This window comes from Rosa chinensis, chromosome 5, assembly GCF_002994745.2.
Source record: "Rosa chinensis cultivar Old Blush chromosome 5, RchiOBHm-V2, whole genome shotgun sequence".
Lineage (NCBI taxonomy): Eukaryota > Viridiplantae > Streptophyta > Magnoliopsida > Rosales > Rosaceae > Rosa > Rosa chinensis.
This window is the reverse complement of record NC_037092.1, coordinates 47,631,749-47,646,751: the sequence shown is the minus strand read 5'-3', so window position 1 is coordinate 47,646,751 and position 15,003 is coordinate 47,631,749. Positions and strand designations below refer to the sequence as shown.

General features: G+C 41.6%; 2 protein-coding genes across 5 annotated transcripts; one reads left to right on the top strand and one right to left on the bottom strand.

The window, feature by feature from the left end:
• The first annotated feature begins 4,884 nt into the window (after nt 1-4,884).
• Nucleotides 4,885-7,347, top strand: LOC112165783 (F-box/WD-40 repeat-containing protein At5g21040). The gene has a single exon (XM_024302430.2). It carries the CDS (start codon nt 5,431-5,433, stop codon nt 7,123-7,125), a length of 1,695 nt encoding a protein of 564 aa, XP_024158198.1. The 5' UTR covers nt 4,885-5,430; the 3' UTR covers nt 7,126-7,347.
• An 851-nt stretch (nt 7,348-8,198) lies between these two features.
• LOC121048809 lies at nt 8,199-13,796 on the bottom strand. 4 transcript variants are annotated; one of them, XM_024302647.2, is made up of 6 exons: nt 13,110-13,795; nt 12,808-13,001; nt 12,099-12,175; nt 11,667-12,002; nt 10,697-11,550; nt 8,199-10,395 (listed from the first exon to the last, which is right to left on the bottom strand). In XM_024302647.2, the coding sequence occupies exon 6, from the start codon at nt 9,644-9,646 to the stop codon at nt 8,417-8,419; it is 1,230 nt and encodes a 409-aa protein (XP_024158415.1). In that variant the 5' UTR covers nt 9,647-10,395; nt 10,697-11,550; nt 11,667-12,002; nt 12,099-12,175; nt 12,808-13,001; nt 13,110-13,795; the 3' UTR covers nt 8,199-8,416. The 4 variants fall into 4 exon arrangements, 3 of the variants coding, with proteins under 3 accessions (XP_024158415.1, XP_040362390.1, XP_024158416.1); XM_040506456.1 differs by lacking the exon at nt 12,099-12,175 and having other exon boundaries at nt 13,110-13,796; XM_024302648.2 differs by lacking the exon at nt 10,697-11,550.
• Between the last annotated feature and the right edge of the window lie 1,207 nt (nt 13,797-15,003).

Sequence of the window (15,003 nt, the reverse complement as noted above, 5' to 3'; positions counted from 1 at the left end):
ACGATTATGAGCAGATTTTGTACAGGTTGTATATTGAATGTGTCCAGGGAACTAGGACAGTGGCTGATTACACCGCTGAGTTCTTACGCTACTCAGAGCGTAATGAATTAGGAGAAACTAAAGGCCAGAAGGTGGCTCGCTATGTCAGTGGACTGAAGCCTTCCATTCAGGAGAAAATCGGGTTGCAAACTGTTCATACTATGGCAGAAGCTTCAAACCTAGCATTGAAGGCAGAGTTGTTAGAAAAGCCTTCAAGAGCTTCTTCTTTCTAGAGATATAACTACCAAAGGAGCACAGATTTAGTAAACACTTCAATTGACAAGGGTAAAACCACACTGCAGAAAACAGAAGGTGCTTTTAGGGCTTCCAATCCTCCTTTTAAAGGGGTTGGCAGTTCTAGTGGTGCTCAAAATAGAGCCCTGAATCAGAGGTTTAATAATCCTTATGCTAGACCTACAGGAGATGTCTATTATCGATGCAACAAACTTGGGCATAGATCTAACGTGTGTCTAGAGAGGAGAAAAACTACTCTTATAGGTGAATATGATGAAGATGAAGATGAAGAAGGAGGAAGAGATGATGATTATGATGGGGCTGAGTTCACGGAGGAGGAGTCTCTTGAAAAGGTTAATATTGTGTTGCAGCGGGTCTTATTATGTCCCAAAGAAGATGGGCAACGACGCAATATTTTCAGGTCATTTTGTTTCGTCAATAACAAGGTGTGCAATTTGATTGTGGATAATGGGAGCTGCGAAAAATTTGTAGCCAAGAAACTGGTGGAATACTTGCAGTTACCTATACAGCCTCATGAAGCACCTTCTTCCCTTGGTTGGGTCAAGAAAGGTCCACAAGTTCGAGTTACTGATTCTTGCAAAGTATCGGTCTCCATTGGTAAGCATTATAAAGATGAAGTTATGTGTGATATTATTGATATGGATGCTAGTCATATTTTATTTGGATGACCTTGGCAATATGATGTGGATGTGATTTATAAAGGCAGAGATAACGTGATGATGTTTATGTGGGATAGTCATAAAATTGCTATGGCTCCCTTGTGTCAATTTGAAAAATCTAGTGGAAAGAAATGGGAGAGTTTCCTGACCTTGTCTAATAGTGAATTTGAGATGGAGGAGGCCTTTAGAGAAACTGAAGTTTTCTGCCCAGTAGTGATAAAAGGGTTGTTGGCTGCAGAAAAGGAAGATGTGGTGATCCCTAAAGAAGTGCAGAAGTTGTTGGGAGATTTTGAAGAGTTGATTTCAGATGAGTTGCCCAACGAACTACCACCTATGAGAGACATCCAACATCAGATTGATTTGGTTCCTGGAGCTAGTTTGCCAAATCTACCACATTACCGAATAAGTCCCAAGGAGAATGAGATTTTGAGGGAGCAGATTGAAGAGTTGTTGAAAAAGGGGTTCATTCGTGAAAGTATGAGTCCTTGTGCAGTTCCAGTTCTCCTTGTTCCTAAGAAGGGCAATCAATGGTGGATGTGTGTTGATAGCAGGGCCATAAATAAGATAACTGTGAAGTACAGGTTTCCCATTCCTCGTTTGGAGGACATGCTTGATGAACTGGAGGGTTCCAAAGTGTTTACCAAGATAGATCTTCGAAGTGGTTACCACCAGGTTCGAATCAAGCCAGGAGATGAGTGGAAGATAGCTTTTAAGAGTAAGGATGGTTTGTTCGAGTGGATGGTTATGCCATTCGGATTGTCTAATGCACCCAGCACTTTTATGAGGCTTATGAACCAGGTTTTTCGTCCTTTCATTGGTTCTTTTGTTGTGGTGTATTTTGATGATATATTGATCTATAGCAGGACCAAAGAAGAACATCTGGTACATTTAAGGCAGGTTTTGGGAGCTTTACAGGAAAGTAAATTGTATGTTAACTTGAAGAAGTGTACTTTCTGTACCAACAAACTGTTATTTTTGGGATTTGTGGTTGGAGGAGAAGGTATTCAGGTTGATGAAGAGAAGGTGAGAGCAATAAGAGAATGGCCAGCTCCAAAAACAGCTTCTGAAGTGCGGAGTTTTCATGGTTTAGCTACTTTCTACAGGAGGTTTGTGAAGAATTTTAGTACCATTACTGCCCCTATTACTGAATGTTTGAAGAAAGACAAATTCCAATGGGGAGAGGAACAAGAGAAGAGTTTTGCCTTAATCAAGGAGAAACTTTGTACTGCACCAGTTCTTGCTCTTCCTAATTTTGACAAGATCTTTGAGGTTGAATGTGATGCTAGTGGCGTGGGAGTAGGTGCTGTGTTGTCACAAGAGAAGAAACCAGTAGCATTCTTTAGTGAAAAGCTGAGTGAAGCTCGTCAGAAGTGGAGTACTTATGACCAAGAGTTTTATGCAGTGTTCCGGGCATTGAGGCAATGGGAACACTACCTGATTCAGAGGGAGTTCGTACTGTTCACCGATCACCAAGCCTTGAAGTACCTCAATAGCCAGAAAACTGTGAATAAAATGCATGCAAGGTGGGTGAGTTTTCTGCAAAAATTTCCTTTTGTGATTCAACATAAATCTGGTACTCTTAACCGGGTTGCAGATGCTTTGAGTAGGAGGGCTTCCTTGCTGGTCACTTTAGCTCAAGAGATTGTGGGGTTTGAACTCTTAAAGGAGTTGTATGAGGAAGATGTTGATTTCAAGGAAATTTAGGCCAAGTGTAGCAATAATAATGCAGTTGCAGATTTTTATGAGAATGAAGGATATTTATTCAAGGACAACAGACTTTGTATCCCTAGTTCTTCATTGAGGGAGAAACTGGTCAGAGATCTGCATGGAGGGGGATTGAGTGGACACTTGGGCCGAGACAAAACTATTGCTACCCTCGAGGAGAGGTATTTCTGGCCACAGTTGAAGAAGGACGCAGGAACTATCGTGAGAAAGTGCTACACCTGCCAGGTCTCTAAGGGTCAGCCCAAAACACAGGTCTTTATCTACCTTTACCTGTTCCTGATGATATTTGGCAGGACCTTGCTATGGATTTTGTGTTGGGATTACCCCGTACCCAAAGGGGGTGGATTCAATGTTTGTGGTAGTTGACAGGTTCTCTAAGATGGCGCATTTCATTTCATGTAAGAAGACTGCTGATGCTTCTAATATAGCTAAACTGTTCTTCAGGGAAGTGGTTCGTTTGCATGGCGTACCCAATTCCATTACATCTGACAGAGACACCAAGTTCCTTAGCCATTTCTAGATTACCTTGTGGAGGATGTTTGGAACAGCTTTGAACCGTAGCAGCACAGCTCATCCTCAAACGGATGGACAGACAGAGGTTACTAACAGAACTTTGGGTAACATGGTCCGAAGCGTTTGTGGAGATCGACCCAAACAGTGGGATTATGCTTTGCCACAGGTGGAGTTTGATTATAACAGTGCTGTGCATAGCGCCACAGGGAAGTCACCATTCTCCTTAGTTTATACTGCTGTTCCTCAACATGTGGTTGATCTGGTGAAGCTTCCTAAGGTTCCTGGGGTTAGTGTTGCTGCTGAGAGCATGGCTAGAGATGTGCAGGCTGTTCGAGATGAAGTTAAGGCCAAGCTAGAAGCAACTAATGCTAAGAATAAAGCTGCAGCTGATAAACATCGCAGAGTCAAATTGTTCCAAGAGGGTGATGACGTGATGGTATTTCTGAGGAAGGAGAGATTTCCTGTTGGTACCTATAACAAGCTGAAGCCCAGAAAATATGGTCCTTTTAAGGTGCTGCGGAAGATCAACGACAATGCTTATGTTGTTGCTCTACCTGATTCTATGGGTATCCCTAGCACCTTTAATGTGGCTGACCTGCATGAGTTTCGTGAAGATGAGGTTCTTTATCCAGATGAGAACTCGGGGTCGAGTTCTTCGGAGGTGGAGGAGACTAATGCAGAGCGGATGGCAGTCCAATTTGAAGAACAGTTAGATCGTGCTAAAGGGGGAAAACGAAAAGTGACTAGTAGACAGGAAACAGCAGTTCGGTGTTTGATTGAGACGCACCTTACCTTTTCGGAAAGGAAATCGCGCCAGAAACAAGACTCATCGCTTGGCCATGAGCTGTAGCATTTTTCGGGCTTTCGGGGTCGTTTAGGGCCTCAAAACTGCATTTTTCTATTTTACTCGTTTTTGGTTTTCCTAGTTATTTTTGGGTTGTTTTCGTTTTTATCCATGGGCCTTAGGGTTTCGTTGTTAGTCGCCCTAGGGTACTTTTCTCTTATTTATGCGGCTGCAGAACGCATCTTTTATCTTTTATCAATAAAATTGAGATTATTCTGTTTTATCTCTGGTGGACTCCAGAATCCTTTGCTTAGGTTTATTACTGGTAAACCTAGTTATCAATCCGACTGCGTCAGAAAGTGATCTTAGTTTGGAAGATCCAATTTTTGTTGAAGTGAGATATCTCAAACAGGCCTTTGAAGACATAAGTTGGAAGAAAGTTCATAGAAGCTGTAACAGGGTTGCACATTGCCTTGCTAAGGAGGCAGTCAACTTCATTGGGATTCAGTTTTGGAAGGAAGCTAGGCTTGGCTCAACGAGGTTGTAATAGAAGATATGTCTAGATGATGTTATTTCTAGTTGATTTAGGGGTGTGGTACTCTTTTTTACTTACATAAATCGGGCAGAGTTTTTTATCCCTAGGATGTAATATCCGCAAGAAAAGGATATTCTGATAAAAAATAAAAAAAATTACCAGGAACGGCGTGGGTTGGATTCCGTAAATTTTGTAACGCGGTCCAATCCAGTATAGGATCTCCACAAGTGCGCACAAGGTACTAGGAACTCGTACGGCTCACTCTCTCATAGCAGCCGTTGGATCCCATGTCCAATGAATGATTGGTGATTAGGGCCTTAATTCTTAACCGTGTGTTGTTCCACTCTCCTTCTCCAGACCGACTCATTCTATTGTATCTTCAATTCCTTATAACCCAACTGAGCCTCTCTTTCTCTTTCTATCATATTCGAGCTCTGGTGTTCTTAAAGGTTCCTCCTTTAAATCAAAGGTATTCTTGAAACCCAGTATTCATCAACAATCTCCTATCTTCAAGCTTTTTCTTTTTCTTTGGTACCATTCTTGATCTGTTTATTTGATCCAATATCTCTCTCTTCTTTGGTACCATTCTCAATTTGTTTATTTGATCCAATATCTCTCAGGGATTCATCTCTGGTAACTTTATTTTCATTTAATTTGTATTAACCATCCCATATTCTTCTTTCTCCTGTTCCCATTTTGATCTATTACCTATTGCCATTACAACTTGATTTCTAGGGCTCTTAGTTTCTAGGTTTTCAGTTTTGGGTTCTTAGATTTACTCTACTTTTCCTAAGGTCTACGATTTTGGTTTTAAAATTCAATTAAAGACAAGAGAAAATTTGGGTTTGTGTAATTTAAGTTGTTAGATTTTAGAGGGGTTTCCATTGGTCATATTCAAGTTAGTGTCTTTTTATCTTTTTATGGCATTTGAATGCCAAGTGAATACTGAGGTTTCTAAGAATTTGATCGACTCTCTAGACAATCCGCTCGGACAATTAGCTGAATCTAACCAATTTCATTCTCAAATTGAAGCTGAAAATTTTGGTGTTTCACAAGTAGCTTCAGATTCATTTACTAAAAAAGAAAAAGGTGTAATTTCAAAACCCAAACCAGTTTCTAGTTCCAAGAAAGCAAATCCGGACTCTTGTGGTTCGAAACACCTTTTGTCAACTGATCGGTCAATCACTGACCTTCCTCCAGCTTTGATATCCGAAATTCTGAATTGCCTTGACCCGAAAGAGCTAGGCATAGTTTCATGTGCATCAACATATCTCTGTAGGCTCGCATCTGAGCACCATGTTTGGAAGGAGTTTTATTGCGAGAGATGGGGACTTTCAGCGGCTCCAGCATCCTTGGGTTCAGGACTTTCTGATGACAAGTCATGGAAGGAGTTTTTTGTCGAAAGGGAGTTTAGGAGCAAGACTTTTATGGGACGGTATAGCATGGAAATTTTGTATGGTCATACTGAACCTGTTCGAACAGTTTTCCTTTTGGCCTCTGCAAAGATCATATTTACGTCAGGTTATGACCAAACCGTAAAAATGTGGAACATGGAAGAAGGGCTGTTGATTGCTTCTTCAAGGTCTCTTGGTTGCACTATCCGTGCAGTTGCTGCAGATACAAAACTCTTGGTTGCTGGTGGCACTGATGGTTTTATCCACTGTTGGAAGGCAATAGACGGGAGTCCACACTTGTTTAATATCAGGGGTCCTCAAAATGAGAATACTGAGTTTCGTCTGTGGGAGCATCAGGGTCCTATAACATCTCTTGCGTTGGATTTTACAAGGATTTACAGTGGTTCGTGGGATATGACTGTTCGTGTATGGGATCGACTTTCACTGAAGTGTGTTAAGGTCCTGCGCCATAGTGATTGGGTCGGGGGAATTGCACCTCATGATACTACAGTTGCTAGCACAGCTGGTTCGGATGTCTATGTCTGGGACACTAGCAGTGGGAATCTGATGACCATTATTCATAACGCTCATGTTGGCAAAACTTGCTCCTTGGCCAGAAACCACAAAGGGGATTTTCTATTCACCGGAGGGGAAGATGGTGCAATTCACATGTATGAAATTCTGAGTCATGGGCTTGAGACTAATGAATATTTGGTTGCAACATGGATCCCTCACTCAGGCCCTGTGCATTCCCTTGCGTTTGAGTTTCCATGGCTTGTTTCTGCTTCTGGTGATGGGAAGCTATCACTAATTGATGTGAGAAAGCTTTTAAAAACTAGAAAGCGTGCTTCAGGGACAAGTGCTTCATGTGTTAAGCATGGAGACCGGAGTAGTGTAGAACCCCCACAGAGAATGCTACATGGATTTGCAAAGAATCTCCTCTCAGTCGACATTGGTGCTGATCGTATTGTTTGCGGGGGTGAGGAAGGTGTTGTTAGGATCTGGAACTTCACACAAGCTCTGGAGATTGAGCGAAGGGCTAATGCTTTAAGAGGAATACGATTAGAGAATAGGATGAGGCGGCGTAAGCTCCATGTAGAGAATAGCAGCAAAAGTGGTCGCACTGATCAATGCTCAGTTGCAGCCAAGAAGAATCCAGTCACTGGTGAAAGGAGTGGTTGGCACGGTAAACGTGGGGCGAGTGGCAAGCTGAGAGCGTAGTAGCAGATAAGTGTTTGATGTACGCTTCTAAATAGTAGTACCTTTCTACTCTTAGGATGATTATGTGATTTTGTACAACTTATGGCTTAAGCAGGTCAGCTAACTTATTGGATATTTCTCTCTGTATTTGGATTTACGATTCTCTGGCGATCTCATTCATTGACTTTTTGTTCAGAGTTCAGACCAAAGAATTGGAAAAAATTTTGTTTCTTGCTTTTCAAAGATCTCTTATTGTTAGAGAATTTATACTGAAACTGATGTTACTTCCAGTCTGATGCCAATGTGTGAAGGTTGGGGATAAACTGTACCCAAAATCAGACGCATTAGACAACATTTTGTCAATGAATAAACTGTTCAACATACTTGCGTTAGCATAAATGCTTTCTCCTGATGCTGTTGGTTGCTAATGTAACTGTTTCAGATTGGATTTTAGTGATGAAGGCATCTCATCTTCTTTTCTGAAAGGAGGCCATCTCATCTTCTAAAGTTCTTGAAGAAGTGTTGTGTTGGTGCAGCTAACTTAGGACTAGAGGCTGCACTTCACTAAATCGAGGGATGATACTTGTGAATAAGGTGTGCATGAAGATTGAACCATAATTTTAAGCAAAAATTATGCAAGGAAAAAATAAAAAAAAGAATTCAAAGTTACCTAGTGAGATCTAGATATCATCAATATAGGAGTTGTCCTCTTTAAATACAAATTCCAGTGGGTGAGATGCAAGATACTCTATCCCAAATTCCACCTGCTTCTCCCGATGACCTTATATAAGTTCCACCTGCTTCTCCCGATGACCTTATATAAGTCTTTTGGTTCTTGAAGTGACGTTATTGTACTTGTTGGTTATTATTGTCTTTGTTGGTTGTTTCAGTTTTTAAAGTTTTTTTAATATTAGAGGGTAATATTTGTCAAATTTTGCAGTTTAGGAGAGCATCTCTTGATAATAGCATAGATTATTATTATTATTATTATTATTTTTTAGGGCAACAGAAGACTAATCCATTGATCGAAATCATGACGACCTCACTCGGTCAAGCATGAGGGGTACAAACACCCCCCATATTACAATGCGAGCTCATAAGAGTTCTGAAACCAAAAGGAAATCCAAAAAAACTAAAATTCAAAGAAAACTACTAGCCAAAGCAAATAAAGAACAAAACAAAACTGCGAGATCCTACATCATCGAGCACGAGACACTTCCTTGACCGCTTTGACGCCTAAGACCCTACTTGGTGTACATCGCCGCCATCAAGCAAGACACGTCACTCGCTCGAAGATGGAAGGGCTCGTCTCCTACTCGGACTGGGAAACAGGCTCAGCCAGCCCATTAGGCTTCTCAGGCATGCCAATAGAACCACCATCAAAGGGCCCCGACTCCATAGACCCAGAGTCATCCACGGTGGCTGACACCGATGTCGCTCTGACTTTGTTTCGCGAACCCCGAGGCATGCCCTTCTTCTTGTAGACCTTAGGGCCTTGAGACAACTTCCCACCTACCAAACCTGCATCAGAAAACTCGAACCCAAGATTTTCCGGTTGCAGGGTTACCGGCTCCAAAGCCAAGCCATGCTTGGCTTGCTTACCATCCGCAGGAGCATCCTCAGCCCTGGGCCGGCGCATCCCCACCACTTGAGTTTGGGTGGAAGTACCCTCAGTACCAGACAACGCAAGCGCAGGAAGCTCACGAATCTGTACCGGTTTCTTCTTCGACAAGCCAGGGACCTTGAAAGTAGAGATCAATGGAGAAGAGATGGAGGGCTGAACGTTTGCCCTAAAGACAAGGGCTGGAACGATCGGTCCACCAGCCGTTTGTGATCCCTGCTCCGCCCCAGCATCAGCTGCCAACTCGTCCACCCTAGGGCATCGTTGGCCACCATGATTCAGCATAGCACAGGAGTGGCAGCGCCCAAGGAGCCTTTCATACCTGAATCTTACGGTTAGGACGTCAGAGGGAGAAACCCTAACCCTACGGTCGAGACGCACCGGATCATGGATAGATAGAACAAGCCTAACCCGAGCATCGCCCCTACGCAGCGCCGGACGATCCACCTCCAGCACCTCGCCAATTGTGCCACCAACCAACCGGACGGTAGGTTCTGTCAAAATACCTGGAGGTATGCCATCAAGTGTAACCCAGATCCAAACAAAATCCAACCTCACTGCAGAGAGCTCCGAAAACCCATCGTAGTCATTCAGGAGAATCATGGCACGTTGGAAGCCCCACGGTCCTCCCTTCTTTACTCTAGCAACATCCCTGTCATGGGTGAATGTAAACAGAAAACGGTCACCCCTTGGTTGTACCTCCACGGTTCCAGTCAACCTCCACATAGATCTTACAGCGCTCCGGAATGAATCCAGCATCAGCCCCCTGCAAGTATTGAGCCTTCCTACCAAATAGAAATTCCGAGCCAAAAATTCTTTCCCCGGAACTCGGAGATTCCCCAAATCAACTGGTTCTTCTCCCTCCTTGAGCGACAATTTAGTCGCAAGTCTGGCAGTCATGGATGCGATCGCTGCAGCCATGAAGGTAAGACGCCGCACAACGTTGTGTACTCGAAACCCTAACCCTAGCAGAGCAGAGAGAGAGGAGAGTAAAAGTCATAGCATAGATTATTATTGATGTTTAACCTGTTAGTACAATTGAAATAATACTTTGACAGCAAATGTTAGAATTTGTAAATCTTTCAGTTTTGTCGATAGATTCCATTCTGGTGATTACTATAAACAAACCAATTTATTTTTCAATGTTTGTTGTTTCGATTTTTCTGTTGATGAAAATCCAAGTTTCAGTACAAAGAGGTGGGGTGGGGGCACCCTAGTTTCAATTCTTAAATGAATCATGAGAATATACATACAAAGACAAACTTCCCCCCAAGAACACAGAAAGATAAACTGTTAGATATATTAGTATCATAATAAACAAATTGAACAAAACATTCTTAATACCCGCTAAGCACATTGAAAGAGCAGTTGCCGCAGTGGTCAATACATATGGGAGCAACAATCTCCAACCGTAATCTGTAGGCACAACAACATACACGTTGAAAGGTGACAAGAACCTTCAGTGAACAATGATTTTCCTATGCAAATGCTCTCCAATGGATCCTCCTGCTCCATCATAATCATGATCACAAAAAATAAGTGTCAAAATTCCCACCAAACAGAGTGCAGATCCTACAAGAAGTATGTCATATCGCTCCACCCAGTGAAATTTGAACTGGCTGGCACCATAGAATGAGAGAGCAACCAATGAAGTCATCACTGTTATGGTACTGTAATTCCAGAATACAATGTGAGGAGATTTGTGTCAGTGAAACAATTTGCCAGAATATTTATCAATTGCAAAACTAATGGAAAACCACTCAGAATAGCATTTCAGTGGTTAAATGATGTCAATCCCCGATTAAACGACGTGCTAGGTTTACCAGAAAGCATTTAACATTAGTATCATGGTTAGCAGCAATAAGTACTAAATGATCTCGTAAACTTACAAAATCCAGTTAGGCAAACAGTTCATCTAAAACATCAAAATTGAAACATAATATTTGTCTCGATCGCCTTTCTTATTCTTACCAGCTGTCACAGAGTGCTGAGAAGTTATCCTAGGCTAAGAAGCTCATAAAAAGACTGGAAGTAGGAAAATAGGAGGTGGCGATCACTCCTTTGCAATGAGCAGATGACTTCACCAACAAATCTAATTTGGTCCATTATACTGTCAAAACAATAGATTGTTTTTATGCTTGTCAGGACTCGGGAGTCAGGGCTGCAAATTGATACAGCTAATTGCTATTTTCAAAAGCAAGGTGGAAAGGCTAACAAATTCATAGGTTATTTGACTGAAAGAAATAAGCGATTCTTTGGGGTAGAGAACTGTGGGACAGAGTTAAATTCTGATACTAACCTAGGACTCGCTTCAGAAATCAGAGATCTCCCAGCTATTCAGATTGACTGGAAGGCTGCTGCGTGCTAACTTGTCTAGGTTGTAAGTTTTAATTGTATTGACTTGGTGCTTCTAATACTCTCTGCTACTACTACTGTATTTGATTGTTTCAATTTTTCTTGTATTTAATGACTTCACTTCTGGCCCACTGCTAAATTGTTTCACATGCTCAGCATTTCTGCTCGAAATGAATATATCCAGTTCATGCTATTACATATAATTAATCTGTGATCACTGACAAATTTTTATTTTAACATTGCAAAAGCTCGTAGGGGATCAATAAGATTTCAAACTGATGGAAACAACAATGCATACTGAGTTGATATGTTGCCTAAGATAAAGGGTGATATAATTAACTAGTACGAAATGTAGCCAGTATGTTTCCAAGAGGGGAGGCACGGATAGTTAAGCTTATCTTGTTTATCTCTGCTTCCCTCAGTGTAATGTGGATAGAGAGCACTTATCAATATAAATGTTTTTTGTACTCCTGTACTTACAGAAAAAAAAAAAAAAAAAGAAATACTAGTTAACACTAAACCAAGTAACAATTCAGTACTGAAAGAGATAAACCAGAAAAACAGATCTGAATCCATAAATTAATACCTGAATATCAGCTACAACAAGAACAGGACCAAAGCTTTTCACTTTCAACAAGATGACATAGCTAGTGTCTCATGGTGAGATACTCACTTTCTCCTTTTCTTTTTCCCTAAAGGTGGGGTGAGTGGATTAGCTGCTTTCTTTTTCTTCTCGAACGCACTGGTTCTGCTGTCTTCATTATCTTCATCATCACCATCAGCAGCAGCTGGTGCCAACTCCTCTGCAATTTTGGCAGCTTTTCTCTTTTGAGCATTCAACTTGTAATATAGCTTTCTTTCAAGGGGATCATCTGAAGGCACAAATGTGGATGCACGAGGAACTTTAGCACCTAGTCCAAGCCTGCAAAAAATAATGGTGTTCTACAAAAATTAACAAAGACCATATAAATATAATTATACACTCTAAAAACCCAATATCACACATAACTGAACTCACCTAGCAGGTCGACTCTTTGTCTCAAAAGACTCATCTTGTGCTGGTAATTTACTCATGTTACTAACCCATTTTTCAGCCTGCACATCAGTGGGTGTTCATTCATAAAGTTAGATTTTGAACATCAACTACAGGACTGATTAAGCCAACGTCAACGCAGTGAAGGAATACTACGTACTTGGACACCACTGTGTCCCAGTCATAAGAATCATCTACCACATCAATATAACACCATTAGCACCATAAATTCTGTTCAAATGCAACTTATGATAGCACAAAGTTCTGGCTCTTTATCTGCATTATTAACCTTACAAGATTTTCCTAGAGTCAACATGTCGCGTTACAACCTTGTTCAAGCACCTTGGTGAGGAGGCTTCATACATAAGGTTAAATTGAACAGCATATTCAAAAACGATTATTTCAAAAGAAGACTTCTCTTTCAAGCTCATTCACTTTGCACAAGATTCAAACAAGCAAAACACACACACACACACAACTCCTCCGAGAACAATATCTCTTCATATCAAAACCGACTCTTTTAAAACAGGGCTTCTCTTTTAAGCTCATTACAAGACTGAAGCGAGCAAAACACACACCTCTCTTCAATATACTATCTTTTCACACCATCAAATCTCAAATGCAATTCATTGTTGTATATAACATCGATAAACCAGTTCATAGTTGAAAGAAAAATGAGGGAAAATCATCATACCAATGCCAAAGCTTTATTCAATTTAACAATTTGAGTAGGACCCTTCTTCTCCTTCTTGGTGTCAGTCGTGTTGGAGCTCATTGAATCTTCCTACAGAAGCCTCAGGCACCTGTTTCGATGATTTTACTTGAAAGTTGAAACTGCGAGAAGCTCAAAGCAGCCAAGATTGATACTTTGCTTTGAAATTGGAGAGACTGAACGAGAAAGAAGAAGAAGAATGGGGTCAACACACACAGACATACATTTGAGAGATTGATTACTGAAAACCTCAGCGAACTAGCGAAGAGCGATTAAAAGATTACCTTTGAGAGACTGAAAGCTGCACCGAGCGGGGAGCCGGCGAGGCACCGGCCTCAACGGAGACTGATAGTCTGATAGTCGATCGGCAACGGAGATAACTCTCATAAGAGGAATACGTCGGGCAACGGGGCTGAATGGATTTTGGGTTTACCAAGTCCTCAAAACGACGCCGTTCTTCCATAAGTTCAACTCTCGGTTCGGTTTCTGACCGACCGAAATCGAAAATCAATCGGTGCGGTTTTTTCATTTCGGTTCGGTTTTTTTTTCTTCTTCAATCTGGTTTTTTCGGCTTCAGTTTGGATTTCGGTGCAATTTTTTTCGGTTTTGGATTTCGCAAGTCCACCTTACCTTATCCAAAACCCTTCTGGGAAAAAAAAAAAAAAAAAAAAAAACGCCTCAAATCATTCAGAGATGCTAGTTGCTTTGCCAAAGGTTTGGTCAGCAAGTATGATTGCCTGGGGCGGCACTGCGCACCCCCGGTCCTTCGTGAGAGATCAATGATCTCGTTACTAGCCAAAGCAAGAGATGCAGCAAAGGATGCTGTAACATCCTCAATGGAAGCCATGGAGATGGTGTTTCGTAGGAAGAGGTACAGCCGGAAGTCGTCGGCGTCTTTAGGGTTTGGTTGTGTGCAAGAGGCACGCTTAGGGTTTGATTGTTCGATTATAATTATGCAATTGAAATGTAGTTAATTTATACCTGTTAGTACAATTTTTTTTTTTTTTTTGAAGAATAGATAATTTCATTACTTATTCATGGCCAAAAGGCACGTACATCAGATGCTGTCTCATACCAAAATCATAAATGACACAAGCTGCCAAGCAAAAGACAAGTGTCCCTCACTATTAACACATACACTCACTTATTGAACCTAACAACAAAGAAACAAAATCCTCACTACCAACCTCTCATGGAACAATAACCGAGTCGCCTAGAGACCTCAATTTGTGTACAACTAGAGAAACTAAGATGAAAGTAGTAGAAGACCCAACTTCTAGTATTAGGCAAGGAGACAGGAAAACCTAAAGCTTTCCTTTGCCCTTGTCTCTCGAGCTGGGAACAGAGCCAGTGGCTGCAGGATAGGTGAGCCTCAAAGGGGCACCACTAGACTTCTTGTTGGGACGCTGGTTCTTGTTCTTACTTTCAAGAGGCTTGCCCGTCATCTTCTTCAGAGTTACAAGAGTAACATCATTGTCATCTGCAATCAACCCTAGAGCACCAGTCTGCAAAGTTGGAATCTTGCCACCTAAGATGATTTTGAACTTCTTGGGAGAGGGATTGCAACCACCACTACGATCTCATTTCTTGAAAGACAACCCCTACTGCTGCACCACCTGTATCATACATGCATAATCATTTAGGCCAAAACCAGACTCAATAGTAGACTCCAAACCAGGAACCCGATCATGCTCCAACCCTTATTCCACCGACGAATTAGCAACCACAGTTTTGTCTACTACAGGTGCCGAACCAGTAGGTGAAGCAGGGTTGGCAATGGGGTGCTCCACTCGGTGAACAATGGGCTTCTTCTTCTTTGGGATGGAGGAGGAAGCAGTGAAGAAATCACGCTTATTTGGAGCAGAGAAGGAAAACGAGCCTCCTGAGGTCGAGGGTCCAAGAAAGTTTAAAACCCCAAGCGGAGAGATTGTCGTGTTTGGCTCCTCACAAGGAATTCCAGCATGTGTGATGAGACCACACTGGGCAGAACAGGTTCAACACCAACATCCAGAAAAACTTTATGTTCAAGTAAGACCGGTTTGGAGATATTATAAATAAATAAAATCATAATTGATCCCTTCTTGAATTCCTTCTTATCATAATCCAAGAAACCATCCAAGAGATTATCGATGAGAGTGAAGTTCTCAGGTTCTTTATACAAAGGAGAGATCCCAAAAA